Here is a 17,263-nt window from a genome sequence, read left to right as displayed (position 1 = left end):
AAAAAAAAAAAAAAAAAAGAACAAGCCAATCAAAAACTTTATTTCTGGCTGGGCACGATGGCTCACGCCTGTAATCCCAGTATTCTGGGAGGCCAAGGCGGGAGGATCACTTGAGGTCAGCTGTCACTTGAGGTCAGTTGTTCGAGATCAGCCTGAGCCGGAGTGAGACTTCATTTCTACTAAAAAGAGAAAAAATTAGCCAGGTGTGGTGGTGTGTACCTATAGTCGCAGCTCCTTAGGAGGCTGAGGCAGGAGGATCGCTTTAGCCCAGGAGTTTGAGGTTCCTGTGAGCTAGGCTGACATATGGCACTCTAGCCCGGGCAACAGAGTGAGACTCTGTCTCAAACCCCAAAAAACCAAAAAACCTTTATTTCTGATAAGCCTCTGTCTGTCTCAATTATATACTCCCTCTTTTTTTTTTTTATTTCAACACTTGTTTCAGCAAATTTTTATTTTATTTTTTTTAGAGACAGGGTCTCTGTCACCCAGGCTGGAGTGTGGATGGTATGATCATAGCTCACTGCAGGCTAGAACTGTTAGGCTTAAGTGATCCTCTTGCCTCAATCACTTGAGTAGCTAGGGTTACAGGTGTGTGCCACCACACCCAGCTAATTTTTAAAATTTTTTGTAGAGACTGGGTCTTGCTATGTTGCTCATGCTGGCCTCAAGCAATTCTCCCTCCTTGGCCTCCCTAAGTGCTGGGACTACAGGCGTGAGCCATTGTCTTGGGCAAATTTTTAGTGCCACCTATTCAAAGACTGATTTCTCCTAACCATGGTCCTCCACGATGCATTCATTCCCTTTTGCTGTAGTATGTCTCTTTCAATGTCTATGGCAGTCAATTTATTACACTTTGAGGGATATAGTCACTAGCTATATAGAAAATAACCTTCCAAGTACCACCTTTCATTAATTAACTTGACATAGATTACAGGTTAGGCCCTCTATATTTATTCCTCAAGGAGATTGGATAGTCTCTACTATTTCCTGAATTCCAGTCAACTTTACTTTTTATTTTTCTTCAAATCATGTCCAGTATTACTCAGTTTAGCCTTGCCTTAAGCAATGGTATTTATGAACTAAGGGGGCTGATATGCTAGTGCTATTTCTCTAAATATACATGAAAATGAACATGTAACTATTAAATTAAATATTTTTGTGTACTATCAGAAAATGATCCTGTGATCACCAGTAACTCATGTTTGCTACTATAACTCTTAAAGTTACCTGGCTTTCCTTGTTAGCCCTAGCCAGAGTTGAGCTATTCCTTTTAAACTTCTTTATACCCTAGCATTAGTCAAAACTGTTTTCTTCCTGGTCACTTAAACCTTGACTTGGTTGCTTCCGGAATTAAAAAAGAAAGAAAAAAAGAAAAAATTCCCTAAAACACGATTCAGTTTTAGATACACAATTTACTTGTAATATATATAAGCCATTTGTAATCTTCCTTCCTGCTTTTTTCCTCTGTCAGACTCATTATCTCTTCTCTTGATCAGTTTATACAAGGTCTTCAAGTTCTCTATTCTCTTCCTGTCTAAATGTCAACTCAGTCTTGATTTCTCTCAAATGCTCCATCTAGGAAACACTATCTCTTTCTATGAAACGCTATCTTTTTCAAAATATAATACCTAATCAGATATTTAAAACAAATACTGGCCAGGTGTGGTGGCTCATGCCTGTAATCCCAGCACTTTGGGAGGCTGAGGTAGAACATTCACTTGAGGCCAGGAGTTCAAGACAAGCCTGGACAACATAGCAAGGCAAGACCCTGTCTCTAAAAACAAAAACAAAAAAAGAAATGCTTATATAAGTAACCAGATGAACTAAATGGATTTTGCCCGCCCTCTCCACCATTACTCTCACCAAAAATGTTTAAAGAAAGAAAGTTTGGCATAACTACAGGCAGTTATTACTCCAAAAACATACCAATGATTATTTTTCCCTCTATTTTCTCTAAGATAAAGCGAGCCTGATTGTTCAGTTTAGCAGATTCAGCACCAAGCATTCCTAAGAGCCATTCTTTTCTTAATCCATAATATTTAAGCCTGAGTTCAAAGAAGTCTCTTAGAATATCCAACACTGTGTCATATTTCTTTAAACAGCCCACATGGTCAAAAAGTACCTGGAAAAGGAAAACAAAATTAGAGCCAAGAATAGATAAATTGGCTAAACTTAAAGGTAGCCTAAGATATTCTTTTTAAATTGACATTTATCTTTAATATAAATTGAAACATAGGTATCTCTCACAAAACAAGACATACCATAGAGTTGCATGTGAGACTGGTTTGGAGTCTGAAGACTTTGTGTAGTCCAGCTTTCTCTGTCTCTGCCAGTTTTTCTTCAGTCATCTTCACCACAAATTTTACAGTGGTGTCTGTATGGTATTCCCTATAGTCTGTTATGAGAGGGGGTGTCTTCTCAGTGCCATTCAACATGGGTTCTAGAACCTGCTCCTTATATGTCTAAAGAAAGAAACAATCCTTTTGTAAATTTCTAAAACACAGGCTGCTCCTGAATAGTCAACAGCAACAGTACAATCACAAAACTAAAAAAGGAATCCACAGTTACTTACCTGGGTCCATGTTCTGATGGGAAGCTCTGAGATTTCAATGGTTGTGGAATCAAGAATAGCTACTTCACCACTAATCACATATTGATTTGGAGCCAGCTCTTCAATAGTACCCTTGAAGTTCTTGTAACTTGGAAGCTAAATTGGCATTTTCAAAAAGAGTATGTTTTCTAAATGTGATACTAAAGACAGAAATCACAATGGCATTCAACAATAAATCTAATTATGAAATATGAAATAAATTTTGTATTTGAATCCTCTTTAATCATATAGACTACTCATTGAAACTTGAGAAGTAAAGTTCCTAATACACACAGAATACTTACCATTGGCAGAGGTTCTTCTCCATCCATCAAACGCCTGATGTTATTTACAACTTCACGAACATCAAAGTTAGGGATTTTGCAGGACCACCCAGTACCTATTCCTTCGGCTCCATTTATCAGGACCATGGGTATAATAGGAATGTACCATTCAGGCTCAACACGTTGGTTGTCATCATATAAGAACTTTAATGTGTGATCATCTTTTGGTGGAAATAACAACCGAGCCAAAGAGCTAAAATAAATAATCAAAGAATGTTATTTTACAGAAATACTTACTTTGCGGTTTAACTTTCATGGAAAGGACATGTGCTATCTCATGTCTATACACGAAAGTTACCCTGGCTTTACTTGCTGACTAATATTCATTTAGCAGTATTTACTGAGCACTTTCTATGTGTCAGGCACAGGGATATAAAGTCTCAGACGTCAAGGAACTCACATTCCAGTATAGGGAGATTGACAAGAAACATATTTTCTCAGGTGGTGGAATAACTGCTAAGAAGAAAAATAAAGAAGGAGAGTAACTGAAGGGGTGCTAAGGAAAGAAAAGCCCTTTCTGATAGGAAAACATTTGAGCAGAGAAAAGAAACTGAGGGAATGAGCCATGTGGATATGTAGAGAAAGAGTGTTTCAGGCAGAGGGACCAGTAATTAAAAGGCCCTGAAGAGGGAATGTGCTTGGTATGTTTGAGTATAGGCAGAGGCCAGCGTGGCTGGAGTAGAGATGGTATGAGAAGGAATCAAAAGTTATGGGGAGTGGGGACACAGATTTTACAAGATCTGGGTAGCTAAAAATAGGTCTTTAGATTTTGCTCTGAATGAGCAGTTGGAAGACTCTAAACCAGAATGACTTACTTTTTTAAAAATTGGCTATCACAGGCTGGGTGTGGTGGCTTACACCTATAATCCTAGCACTTTGGGAGGCTGAGGCAGGAGGATCTTGCTTGAGCTCGGGAGTTCGAGACCAGCCTGAGCATGAGCAAGACCCCATCTCTACAAAAAAATAAAAAAAATTAGCTGGGTACAGTGGCATGCACCTGTGGTCCCAGCTACTCAGGAAGCTGAGGCAGGAGTACTGCTTGAGCCCAGGAGTTCAAGGTTGCAGTGAGCTGTGATGATGTCACTGCACTCTAGCCTGGGCAAGAGTAAGACTGGAAAAGAAAAACCAAAAAACACAAAAAACCCCAGAAAAGATGGTAAATTAGATGACCAGGAGTAGCTTAGTTGTTTTTCAATGCAGAGCCCATAGGATTTGCTGATGGATTGGATACAAGTGTGCAAGTGTTGAGAAAAGGAACCTTGATGACATCAAGTTTTTAATCCTGAGCAATTAGAAGGATGGCATTCCATTTATTGAGACAGTAAAACTTAAGGATTTGGTTTTGGACTTATGTTTGAGATACTTATTAGATATCCAAGTGGGAAATGTTGAATGGGCAGTCAGACATAAAAATTTAGAGTTCAGGGGAAAGGTCAGGACCGGAGATTTAAAGCTACAAAATTGGATGGATGGGACATCATTTGGGAAGTGAGTGTAGGTAGCGGAAAGAGATCTAATGAAGGACCCCTGGGGTAGGCCAGTATTTAGGTTGGGAAGATGAGAAGAACCCAGCAAAGAAGGGTAATAAGAAGAGAACCAACAGAATCTATTGTCATAGATGCTAAATAAAGTTTCAAGGACAGAGCAATCAATAACTGTGTTGAATGCCACTGAAAGGTTGAATAAGATGACAGCTGAAAACTGACCATTCATAATGTACTTTCCATAAACTTGTAAAGGAGTAAGATTTCAATTGTGATACTTAGGAAGAATCAAAGTCTTACTTACTCTAACCCAAACCCTACATCACCGTTTCTCTACCTTGGCACTATTGACATTTTGGCCTGGATAATTCTTTGTTGTAAGGGGCTGTCCTGTGTATTAGAGGGTTTTTATAGTAGTACCCCTGGTTTCTGCCCACTAGATGCCAATATTTTCTGATTAACTAAATTTTTGTATATTTTGTCAACTAAATCTCACATTGCTTCAAAACTTGGGGAAATGGTAATTCACTGGAAATTGAAAGCATACATACCTAAGCATTGTGAAGATGTATCGAGGACTAGCAGAATCCTTGCCACCATGTAGCCTGGTACCAAACTGACCAATAGGCTGCAAGAGGTTTAGATTATTGCTACCCACAAAATTCTGAGCCAAATTGATAATGGTCATCATCAGTGACATCTGGGGGAAAAAAAGATTCATTAATCTGTGTAGTGTAATAATACATATGCATTATTATGACTAAACCTTACTGTAATCCTGTAAGGTCTTATCAGATTTAGTTGTTTGGAGACTTTTCCTAGATAAATAGATGGCAGAAGTAGTACCTAAACCTAAGACTTCTAGCTCCAAGTTCAGGACTCTTGCCTTCCAACAATATGTATCTAATTAAATCCTCCTCAACTTTGAAGGCATAGTTCCTTTCCTTACCCTCAGCAAAATGAAATATTCCCTTCTTTGTGTTACAATACTTCATTCATTTCTATTCTAGTATTTTATTCTACAGTTGTGTGTGTATTGACCGTCTGGCTAAATTGTTATTATGCCCTGAGGGTAGGGAACATTTTTTGTTTATCTTCGTAATACCAGGTAACATAGTAGGCACTCAACAAATGTTTGTTGGGTGAACATTTACTGAGTCCACACTATATTTTGATTTAAAGCAACAAGGAAGACAACCCTTATATTTAAATTTCTAGAAACTTACAGGCAATCTAGTTCTTTAAAAATTGTCTTACATAATGAATGCAAAAAAGCAATTAAATCACAAAATAAAAAAGGAATACATGTTGATATAAAGTCAAATAATTCAGAAATATGTAAAAAGTGAAAGTTGCCCTCTCCAGTTCCCAGAAATAACTAACATTAACAATTTGGAGTGCATCTTCTAGACATTTTGTTTTAAGTATTGTTCTGCCTTTTCTTTTCCCCATCTGACAATAGACCATGGACATTCTTCAGTATTAGTGCACAGTCTTATTTAAGTTATAGCACTGATCCTATGCATACATCTGTCATAATTTATTGTAACAGTTTTCCAGTCAGTGGACATTTTGGATGTCTAAATTTTAACATCACAAAGTTTTAATAATAAATATCACCAAATATCTTTGAACATAGATCTTTGCAGACTTATGAATATCCTTACAGGAATATTATTTCTAGAAATCAAAGGGCAAGCACACTTTATATTTTGATAGATTTTACCAAATGGTTCTCTACTACAAATATACCAGCTTTTACTTTCACCAAACATGCTTTTAGCTTTTTTTTTTTTTTTTTTTTTTTTGAGACAGAGTCTCACTCTGTTGCCCAGGCTAGAGTGCTGTGGGGTCAGCCTAGCTCACAGCAACCTCAAACTCCTGGGCTCAAGCAATCCTTCTGCCTCAGCCATGCCCGGCTAATTTTTTCTATATATTTTTAGGTGTCCAGCTAATTTCTTTCTATTTTTAGTAGAGACAGAGTCTCGCTCTTGCTCAGGCTGGTCTCAAACTCCTGACCTTGAGTGATCCTCCCCACTCGGCCTCCCATAGTGCTAGGATTACAGGCGTGAGCCACCACGCCTGGCCCAAACATGCTTTTAGAATAACATTGCAGGTATTTTTGATGTAATGCTTTCTGGAAACATTACGGATTGTGTGTTTACCTCACCATGATGATAAGAAGACATTTCAGCCACTGACCCAGCTAACTGGGCAACCTTCACCTCTCGCTTGTCATTCCGTTTGAAACAAGTAAACAAAACCTTTCTCTGACCTGGTTTCAAACCTTTAAAATGAAAGAAGGGCAAACGTAAGTATCTTCAATTTAACCATTTCTGGGCATTGATTTCCATCTTACAATAAAAACAGACTAACAAATTGGAACTCACCATCCACCATAGATGGGATAGATCTCTCATTATCGGAATTTGAGAACAAGATAAGTTCCTTGTTTATGAAGTCATTATATGTCAGATATGTGGTAGTTTGCCCATACAAGTAATCCTGAGGGACCAAATAGAGTATTACATGAGACCCCTTGTTTTAACAATGCTAAACACAAAAATGAAACAAAAAAAACCTCTCAGAACTATCATTTCTAAGAAAATTCTTAAGTCCTTCAGAAATATATAATTATACAGAAGTACTTTATATGTTTTAAAAGGCATAGCAAATTTAATCACTGTATAACTTTAAAAAGTACATTCCCTTTGTAATTTCTTTCAAACTCAATATATTTATTCAGTAGTTCAAATATTTATGTAGTTATCTACTATAGTAAATTTTTTACTGAAATAACTATTAAGCAAGTTTAATTTGCTATATCAGTCCAAAAAGGTCACTCAAATAGTACATTTGTGGGATATATTTAAACTTTTTACCTCAGGAAGACCAAGTAACTTTCGTTGTCTTCTATCCTCCATGAAATGAGTTAACCATTCTTTTCGATCATCTATCTGTTTTTTGCTAAAGGCCTACAAATTAAAATATAAAAAAAGATGTCACTGGCACTAACAGGTTGTACAATATCTCTTCTATAAAAAAACAAGCAAACAACAAAAGCCCTGTTTTCTAAAATATCTGATTTCTTCTCTGGGATATGCTTACTGGAAACATTCTATTCTATAAAACACTCATTTAAAAATTAAAATGTTTCAACTGACCAGCTAAAGTAGTGATTTCTAAAATTAAACTCTGTGTGTGTGTGTGTGTGTGTGTGTGTGTGTGTGTGTGTGTGTACACACACACACACACACACACACATATATGAAATACAACTCAAACTGACCAGGCTGATTGCAGCATCATCTTCAGGACCAGAATATTTGAACTGGATACGATGTCTTTTCATATCTGCAAAGTATTCTTTAGCTTCTTTTGATGTGCTGGTGCCCAAACCTACAAAATCAAGAACACCAAGTTATCCCACATAATCTCGTACAAGGGTGTATAATAAAATGAAAAGGTCTATATGGGTTTCATTACAAACCTTTGTAATACTTGACTTTCCATTTTTTATGATTTGGTGTGGAACTCTTCCATTCCTCAAATTCAGGAAGGCTATAGAATGCCATTTCTTGCTTGTTTTTAGACACCTGTGGTAAAGAAGAACACATAGTTGTGGCTTTGTACACTGTGGGGTCGTCTGCATACCACCACTCATCACTGAGTTTATATGTGTCATCCAGGTTTGAAGAGTAGGGTCATAAAATATCCATTATGATTATCTTATAAATAAAGGTAAAATAAATACCTTTACAATGGGAGTGATAAATTCCTCCAGAAAACGATGTCTCAGAAGAGAGGGCCAGTTGTGATGGATAAAATTAATCAGCAAGCCTTTGATATGGGAACCGTCTTGGTCCTAGAAATATTTGAAAAGCCAAAGCTCAAAAGTACTGTTTGGAAACTAAAAAGGCTGTTCAAATCCAGACTCACTTAACCTGTATATGTAACATACATATGATATAAGCACATCTGACTAGATGTTCATTAGAGATAATAAATAAAGCTCCTAGTTAAGTAATTTCTTTACATGGCAGGAAAGCAATGCAATATTAAGATACACTTAATTTAGTTCAACAACCTAAAATGTCTGATAACAAATCTGACCTGATCTGTCATAATCATTATCTTTCCATAACGAAGAGTTTTCAATGAATCTTCATCTTCATAGTTTTTCTTGTACTGAAGACCCACAATCTTGATGATATTGTTTATTTCAGCATTTTCCATGATCTGAAATGGACATATACCAAAAAAAAAGTGTTTTTAAAACTTTAAACTTGAAAGGAACAAAGAAGTATGACAGTATATGTTGCTTGGGCTTTCTTGAGCTCCAGTATTTTGAGTTATTAATTAGCCTATACTTTAGTAAGTCAGAAAGGTTTGTTAAGATATGCTACAATTTCTTAAAATAATCACAAACTGTCTAAAATTTCAAAATGCCCAATGAGGGAATGAAATATAAGCATGAAGTCCTATATTATAAACTAGATTTAGATTCTAGAGATAGTTTATATCTACCTGTTTATGAGAAGCTTCTCGAACGTTGAGTATTTTTCCTCTAAGAGGGAAAACCCCATATTTGTCTCTCCCAACCACACCAAGGCCTGAAACAGCCAAAGTTTTGGCTGAGTCTCCTTCAGTCAGGATAAGTGTACACTCAGTGGAGTTTCGGCCTCCTAAAATAAAAATATACAAATTAATATTAGCATATTTAGTTCAACCTCAAATATACTAACTTGGACATGCTGTTAATAGCCTTGTGATAAAACACAAATAATTTACAATACATAACAAATTGGCTTAATAAGAGTAAAATGGAGCCAACAATTTGATATATATTTTAGCTAAAGTTCACAGTAAATAAAAAATAACTTAGTTCCTTAATTTGTCATCGTGATACTTATACTGCTGCTAAACATTCACTTGATTATATTATTTTAAAATTATTTTTAGGGAATAGATCACTAAAGAAACATTCTTGCTTTATACTCCAAAACAATCATCTCAACATTATTTATAACAACCTAAATTTGGAATGTTCATTAATGAGGGATTGGTTGATTTTTAACAAAATTAGTCCCGTTAAATATGAAATGTCAAAGGAAAAATCTCTATGATATGCTGTTAATGGATAAAACAAGTAACTGAACTACAGCTTAAAGTCTGGGAACATTATTAAATGTGTACCTGCATCATTGGCATCATCAAGTTTGGGAATTCCCTTGATTCTGTTATGTTTCACAGCTGAACACTTCTTGTTTAACTGGACTTGGGCCTTAAACTTCACCCAGTTTAGTATGCTTTCTACAATACCACACCCAATTGCCTAAAAATGAGAAGATTCGTATTAGGGAAGAAGGGTTCTGTCAGAAATCTAAAATACAAATGAGCCTCCATAACAATAAAAATATTTCAAAGATATAAAAAGAGGTAGAACAAGAATTTTTGGATAGCTGGTGGCACATCTTCTTGTGTCAGATTATCATCACTGAGGGAGCTAGTTCCTTTTGGTTCATTTGTTCAGTAAATGTCTACTATGGCCTGGGCGTGGTAGCTCACGCCTGTAATCCTAGCACCCTGGGAGGCCGAAGCGGGTGGATGGTTTGAGTGCAGGAGTTTGAGACCAGCCTGAGCAAGAGCGAGACCCTGTCTCTACTAAAAACAAAAACAAAAACAAAACAAAACAAAAAAAACCAAAAAACAAAGAAATTAGCCAAACAACTAAAAATAGAAAAAATTAGCCAGGCATGGTGGTGCATGCCTGTAGTCCCAGCTACTTGGGAGGCCGAGGCAGTAGGATCGCTTGAGCCCAGGAGTTTGAGGTTGCTGTGAGCGAGGCTGATGCCATGGCACTCTAGCCCAGGAAACAGAGTGACACTGTCTCAAAAAAAGAAAAAAAAAAAGGAAAATTAGTCGGGTGTGGTGGCACATGCCTGTAGTCCCAGCTACTCAGGAGGCTAAGGCAGGAGGATCACTTGAGCCCAGGAGTTTGAGGTTACAGTGAGCTATGATGACACCACTGTACTCTTGCCCCGGCAACAGAGCAAGACTCTGTCTCAAAAAAAAAAAAAAAAAAAATTTACTATGTACTTATACTGTGTTAGGCACTGAGCTACCTGTTGGAGATACAGAGGTTAAATTAGACATGATCCTTGTCCTCAGAGAGGCCAACAGAGAAGATAGAAAACAAATTATGTATAAGTGAAAAGTTTGCTGTGTATATTTCAGGCAGAGGGATTAGCATGTGAACAAGCTCTATGGAGGGGAAAGAGTACTGTGCTTTTGAGTAATTTAAAACCAATAGGAATGAAGCTTAGACAACATAGGAAAAAGTGGCATTGAGATGAGGTTGGAGAAGTAGGTGGGATTAGATTATGGCAGATCTTTCTTATTAGCCAAATTAAGGAATTTGGACTTTCCTGAGTGGAAGTCATTGAAAGATTTCAAAAAAGAGTGAAGATAAAAATATATGCTTTAATACAAAAAGGTCACTCAAGAACATTGCAAAGAAAGGACTGAACCAGCATGAAAGTTAAGAACCTATCATAGTAATTAATCTGAAAAAGAGATAATGATAGGAGGCTATGGAGTTATCCAAGAGATGATTCTTATTAACTGGACTAGAGAGGAGCGGAAATAAAGAGAAGGTTCCCAGCTTTCTTGTTTATGGAAACTAGTGGCTGGTTGGGGCTTTTTACTAGGACAGGTAACTGTTGAGGGGTAGGGAGTTCCTTGCATGGGGGTCAGTGAGTATGGAGATAACTAATTGTTTTGGATATGTTGATTAAGAACGATCTTAGGTATTTAAGTGACGGTATTTGTTAAGCAGTTAGATGAATCCAAAAGTGAGCTAAGCTGAATAATAATATGTAATTGGAAAATATTGGCATATAGATGGTAATTAAGCCCTTGGTAAAACCAATGAAGGAAAAAGCTATTTTTTACTTCCTTTTCAGATTAGGAAGACTTGGATAAATGTACTGTGGGAGGAATCTTTGTTTCTGCAGAGCAGGAAGAGCAATGGAAAATAAAGTTAGGTGCTTCTATTTTTATTTCTGTCTAAGTACTCACAGCTTTGATAAATTTTTCACTTAATTGGCACGTTGATCCAAAGCTCTTGGCTTGTAAAGTCATGTTTTCTTTTGTCTGAGAGTCAAAGGTTGGGTTTTCAATTAAAGCATTCACAAAAATCCACATGTGATTTTTCACCTGCAGTAAGAGTTGGTATTAAGTCACTAAAAATGTACTCAATGCTTTATTTATATTTCTCTTCTTCCTTGACTTTAGAAAAAGAAAACTGTGCTAAAATACCATACCTGATGTGCTTTTACTGCAACACCACCCTTGTTCTTCTTCTTCACAACATCAACAAGTTTAGCCACAATTTGATCAGCTACATAATCAACATGTCTGCCACCCTAATGAGGAAAAATACCAAACTATAAAACTTAGTATCTTCAAATTATAATAATAATCAAACATTAAAAATATCTAATTTATCTTCCTTTATACCAAGGTAGCCCACTATTCAAGTCCATTTTATATATTAAAAAACACTAAGAACAAGTATATGTAAATATAAATCATGATTAATAATTCAAGAATAAAATTACCTTGGAAGTAGCAATGCTGTTGACAAAGCTAATTTGCTGAAAGCCTTTTTCGCTCATTGTTAAACACACTTCCCACCTGTGGTTTACTTGTTCATGTATTACTTTCAATGGGTTGCCAGTTTCATCTACCTTATCTTTCAAATACATATCCACATAACTACGAAATCCTTTTACCTGTACAGGAATTAAAGGTAATGGTATTAAAAAAAGTTATAAAAAGTAGACTTAATATTAGACTATGAGTACTTTTCAAAATAAATGCAATGATGTTCACTAATGGGCATATAAGAAATAGTAATCAAAGAAGGACACAAAGTATTTAAATGATTCTTTTTTTTTTTTTTTTTTTGAGACAGAGTCTCACTGTGTTGCCTGGGGTAGAGTGCCGTGGCGTCATCCTAGCTCACAGCAACCTCAAACTCCTGGGCTCAAGTGATCCTCCTGCCTCAGCCTCCCGGGTAGCTGGGACTACAGGCATGCGCCACTGTTCCCGGCTAATTTTTTCTATTTTTAGTTGTTTGGCTAATTTCTTTCTATTTATGGTAGAGACGGGGTCTTGCTCTTGCTCAGGCTGGTCTCGAACTCCTGAGCTCAGGCAATCCTCCCATCTTGGCCTCCCAGAGTGCTAGGATTACAGGTGTGAGCTACAGTGCCTGGACTTAAGTGATTCTAGGAAGAAATTCTTGGCCCTGTGAGGCGGTTCACGCCTGTAATCCCAGCTAATCAGGAGGCTGAGGCAGAAGGATCGCTTGAGCCCAAGAGTTTGAGGTTGCTGTGAGCTAGGCTGATGCCACAGCACTCTAGCCTGGGCAACAGAGTGAGACTCTGTCTGAAAAAAAAAAAAAAAAAAAAGAAATTCTTTCAGTAAGTTTAAAATGAACTGATTAAAAAAACATGGTATACCATTCTCTTTTCAGGAACGTATCTGAGAAATGATAAGAAACACACATGGGAGGGAAAAAAAAAATCAATTTTGCACTTGACAGAGATCATAAGGTCCCCTATTATCCTTAACATACAAGAAAATACTCACTGGCAGCTTATTTCCATTAAGAAAGACTTTGACATCTTTGGTAGATCCAGCAATATCATATGCTCGTCTAACCATCAGTGCAACAATATCTTTGTCCAGGCTTTGCATTTTAAACTTAGACAAATCAGGCTGGAAGGTGATACATGTATAATCTTCTCCATTAAAGGGCTTGAGTTCCATCTCACCAGCTCTCCCCATGTTATCCCTCCATGTCTGTGGAAGTAAAGAATAGGAAGGATGAAAAACTCAAGTCATCTCACAAACAAACTAGAACAGAATACCACAAATTTATGAGTCCTAATAACCTAATATATGCTCACAAATAATTTTCCATGATTCAATAGCTCATCAATTATGTTAAATTAAACCAACCATTAATGCCATTATAAATGGCTATACTACAATTTATCATCAAGGCACAAGATACCTATTTACTTGCCTGTTTGAACATTTTCTTGTATTCTCTACTGGCTGTTTCCACAGTAAATTTGGTACTGAATATGTTACACAATTTGGCTCCATAGCCATTTCGACCACCTGGGTGAATAAATATGAAACATTATTTTATTGTTACTATCTCATTGACAGCTTTATTTCTTAATCACTGGCAAAGCTATTCAATTATAGAGATTTATTTCCATATTTTTAACCCTCATGCCACAGCCATTTAAAAGATGTATTTTTTCAGCAACAAATATGTTCTTTAGTTTCCTTCAAGACTGTACCTGTTACTTTCTTTTCATCATCATCATAGTTACTAGAAGTTAGGAGCTGTCCAAATATGAGAGCTGGGACATACATCTTCTCAACTTTGTGTTCAACAACAGGAATACCTTTTCCATTATTCCATATACTAATTAAATTGTTTTCCCTAAGAAAAGATTGAATATTTTATTGTATAACAAATGTGAAACTAATACTTAACACTTAAAAAATATTTAAATACTATTATTTCTAAAATATGTAAATTCACAAGCCTCAATTTCTTTATGACTCTTTTCATATATACCCTATAAAAAGTCAGCATGAACAACCTTTCCTACCATGCTTAGTTCCTGACACTCTTGAAATCAGAACCAAGAGGAAAAAAATAAGTAAACCTTTTCCAACGACTGAGTAGACACTGATAATGTTGAAAAAATATGAAATTTAAAAATAAAAATGTTAGGATAAACAAAGGGAAATGATTTATGCCCAATGGAAAGGACAAAATTTGGAGACATTATTATACCACTTTTAAGAGGATCATTTGGACATCTCTAGTTCCCTTAGTTTTCCTACCCGGCAAAGCACATTGCAAAACATTATCAATGGGAAATTGATAGGGGAAAAGGGAAAAACATTATCAATCATAAACTGCCCTGCTCATCAATAAAATGTCAAAAACTTGTTTGGATTTGTTTCTTAATTATTGTAGGTTAATTTTCAGAAGATAATGTATTTTAGTTGTAACTGGACATATACTGTGGTTCTCTTTCTAAATAGTACTTACAATTATCCATAAAAAAGACTAATTAAAACTAGCAACAGTTTTGGAAAGACTATGATTATTGAGTCCTTAGAAGCATTGGAGTATAGTTTATGTCATAACTGACCAGGCTAATAAAAAGGTGAAACAAGCACCCTGACTACCCACAAAGGGATACCCAGTATTTAGAACCAGAAATGTTTGATCAAATTATTCTCTACCACCACCTACTGGTGGTAGAGAATAACATCATGAGAAAAAGTTAAAAAAAAAAAAAAGACAACCAGAATACTTAAAGCAATTATTGGAGATGCTTGCCAAAGTATTTATAGATTAAGTGTCATAATGTCTGTAATTTATTTTGAAATGATTCAGAAAAAAATATAGATGGAGAAAATATGGAGATTGTTGATTAACTGTTGGATCTAGGTGGTGGGTATGGTGGGTTGTTCATTTTAGCATTCTGCCTTTCTGTACTTTTGCAAAATTTCATTTTTAAAAAAAGCCAACTACACCAGTTAATCAAAGTAAATGCAACTAATAACAATGAGCTATAACAAACAAAAAATTAAGCAGAATACGTACGGGTCAATTGTGACTCTAATACAAGACATTTTGGGGTCCCTTTGTTTGTTGTCTGCAGCATTAACTGAAATAAAACAAAACACACATTTGTAAGAAATTAAAGTGTTTTAAAAAAACCATTCTTTAACTCTAAGAAAAAAAAATCCCAAACAGCACAGGAGTAGCATTAACAAGGTGTTAATTTAACAATTTTTGTTCATATGACTGTTTCCTAGGAAAAAACTCAACTTGCTGTGCTAGTAGACTGTCTCACCTTTGTCAACTAACTGTATGAAATAACAGGAGCCCTGGCTACAGAGGGTTTGGTAGGAATGATACTTCTTTTGAAGGATTTGACTAGTAGATTGTTACATGAAAGAATTTACTCACCTAGAATCTCATCAAAGATTTTGTACAAACCAGGAACAAAAGTGACTTCCCTATAGTTAATGCCAACATCTTCATCATAAACCCACATTTGCTAGAAAAAAGGCAAAGAAATTCAGTTATTTTTACTCTATGTTTATTCTGTTTTGTCGTCACGATTACTGTTAAGTCTTCTAGATTAAATGCTACAATATATACGGTATATATATATATGATAGTTTAGGGCAGTTCTAGTGACACTCAGTACATGAGGTACAGAAAATTAACCTGGAAAAGTTTACATTTCAACTACTAAGTAACTGCATCTAATTAGCTCGGTTTTACCTGGGTCACTAATTCCACAGAGCCAATGTAGGTGTCTGGGCGGAGCAAAATATGTTCCAATTGCGTTTTCTTTTGATAGATCCTTTCAATAGACAGTCTTTTCTTAGCATCTTCATTTTTCTTTATTTTGTCGATTTTCATATTTTCATTTACAGGCTAGCAATTTTTTTGAAAATAGAAGAAAAGAGATTTTTAATCATAGGTTTATCAGAAACAATGAGCAAAATGTCTACCATGAGACACAACGCAGTCTATCAGAAATTGCAATCTGTTATTGGCAGTGGTGGAATTTACATAGTTTTGTACAAACACCACAATTTCGATTCACTGCAGACAGGTTCGCACGTGTCCGTTTAAACAGACATGTTATCTCACCAAGTGTATCTGTCGTGGAAACTTTTTCCTTGAACAATGTTTTAGATGTCATGGGTAAAACACACCCACTTCTTTCATCTGCTGCACAGATATTTGTGCCTACGATGTCCCAAACACATACAGATTCTAGTACATCAGCAGCAGTTGGGGAAGCTATCAATTCCATCCTTTGGCCACTTTAAAGTTTTGAACACAGGAAGGGCATTTTTTGGAGCCGGCCAGCACCTCAATGGGAACACTGTGCCATGCTCGGCACCTTCCAAGATCGGCGACATTCAATCCCATTTTCGACCAGAGGGCAGGAGAGGAAAGCATTCTGTAAGTGCTACTTAAAGTCGCGCACGTCCCATTGTAATACAGATGGACCCTGAGACGAACTGAATCCTGCCCCTAGAAACCGTAAAACAACACACAACACCCTAGAAGCCAGTTTAGCTGATAATACTTCACTACTAGTACCATAAAGGGCTTCACGCTCTTCACAATCACCCGGGACCCAGGAGATGGGGGTCGATAGGGAATATGGGCTCCCGACCCGTCGCGGGCCGGACCACGGCCCAGGAGATTCACCCCTCACCGGCGGCCAGAGAGATGCCGGGCTTCGCCGAGGCTCCACCACCCGGCCCCTTCCTCGAGCTGTACCTGCAGTGGTGACACCTCCATGGTGAAAGACATGAAGGGGCTCGAGAACCCTGAAAGCGACTAAACCGGCGGGACCCACGAGACAAGCCGGGACCAAGCCGCTTCTCCACGGACAAGCGTCAGTTAGGAAAGCGCCTTCAGTACCGCTTGAACCTTCGTCTAGCCCGCCCAAACCAAACAAGCCAATCCTGGCTTGCTCTCACCGGCTCCAATCAGAAGAACGAGTCGTATCTGATCTTTTTATATCCACCTATGAACAGCCGAGTTGGCATGTTCGAATGAACCAATTAGGTAGGGGAGGCGGGACTAGAGGGATTTCAAAAGGCCCCACTCGGGGACGAAGCGGAGAGAGTGACGAGGCACCTGACCAATGAAGAGGGTTTATTCTCTCAGTGCGGGGAAGGGGAAACTGAAGAGACGAGCGGTGGGA

General features: G+C 37.0%; 1 protein-coding gene across 1 annotated transcript in view; it reads right to left on the bottom strand.

Moving 5' to 3' along the window:
• TOP2A (topoisomerase (DNA) II alpha 170kDa) overlaps positions 1–16,988 on the bottom strand; it is a 28,215-nt gene extending 11,227 nt beyond the window's left edge. The window contains exons 1-24 of the mRNA XM_012659798.1: positions 16,834–16,988; positions 15,817–15,972; positions 15,496–15,586; positions 15,127–15,190; positions 13,799–13,944; positions 13,513–13,610; positions 13,074–13,286; positions 12,041–12,214; positions 11,744–11,845; positions 11,499–11,636; positions 9,615–9,753; positions 8,946–9,103; positions 8,532–8,657; positions 8,173–8,283; positions 7,909–8,014; positions 7,708–7,817; positions 7,301–7,393; positions 6,809–6,923; positions 6,584–6,705; positions 4,970–5,118; positions 2,896–3,127; positions 2,573–2,707; positions 2,262–2,462; positions 1,927–2,122 (exon numbers count right to left, since the gene is read on the bottom strand). Coding sequence (XP_012515252.1) covers positions 1,927–2,122; positions 2,262–2,462; positions 2,573–2,707; positions 2,896–3,127; positions 4,970–5,118; positions 6,584–6,705; positions 6,809–6,923; positions 7,301–7,393; positions 7,708–7,817; positions 7,909–8,014; positions 8,173–8,283; positions 8,532–8,657; positions 8,946–9,103; positions 9,615–9,753; positions 11,499–11,636; positions 11,744–11,845; positions 12,041–12,214; positions 13,074–13,286; positions 13,513–13,610; positions 13,799–13,944; positions 15,127–15,190; positions 15,496–15,586; positions 15,817–15,972; positions 16,834–16,866 — 3,208 coding nt within the window. The 5' untranslated portion in view covers positions 16,867–16,988. The remainder of the gene's footprint in view (positions 1–1,926; positions 2,123–2,261; positions 2,463–2,572; positions 2,708–2,895; positions 3,128–4,969; positions 5,119–6,583; positions 6,706–6,808; positions 6,924–7,300; positions 7,394–7,707; positions 7,818–7,908; positions 8,015–8,172; positions 8,284–8,531; positions 8,658–8,945; positions 9,104–9,614; positions 9,754–11,498; positions 11,637–11,743; positions 11,846–12,040; positions 12,215–13,073; positions 13,287–13,512; positions 13,611–13,798; positions 13,945–15,126; positions 15,191–15,495; positions 15,587–15,816; positions 15,973–16,833) is intronic.
• Between the last annotated feature and the right edge of the window lie 275 nt (positions 16,989–17,263).

Source organism: Propithecus coquereli, unplaced genomic scaffold (assembly GCF_000956105.1).
Source record: "Propithecus coquereli isolate 6110/MARCELLA unplaced genomic scaffold, Pcoq_1.0 Scaffold119, whole genome shotgun sequence".
In the NCBI taxonomy this organism is placed as follows: domain Eukaryota; kingdom Metazoa; phylum Chordata; class Mammalia; order Primates; family Indriidae; genus Propithecus; species Propithecus coquereli.
The sequence above is the reverse complement of the archived record's forward strand: the minus strand, read 5'-3'. Positions and strand labels throughout refer to the sequence as shown.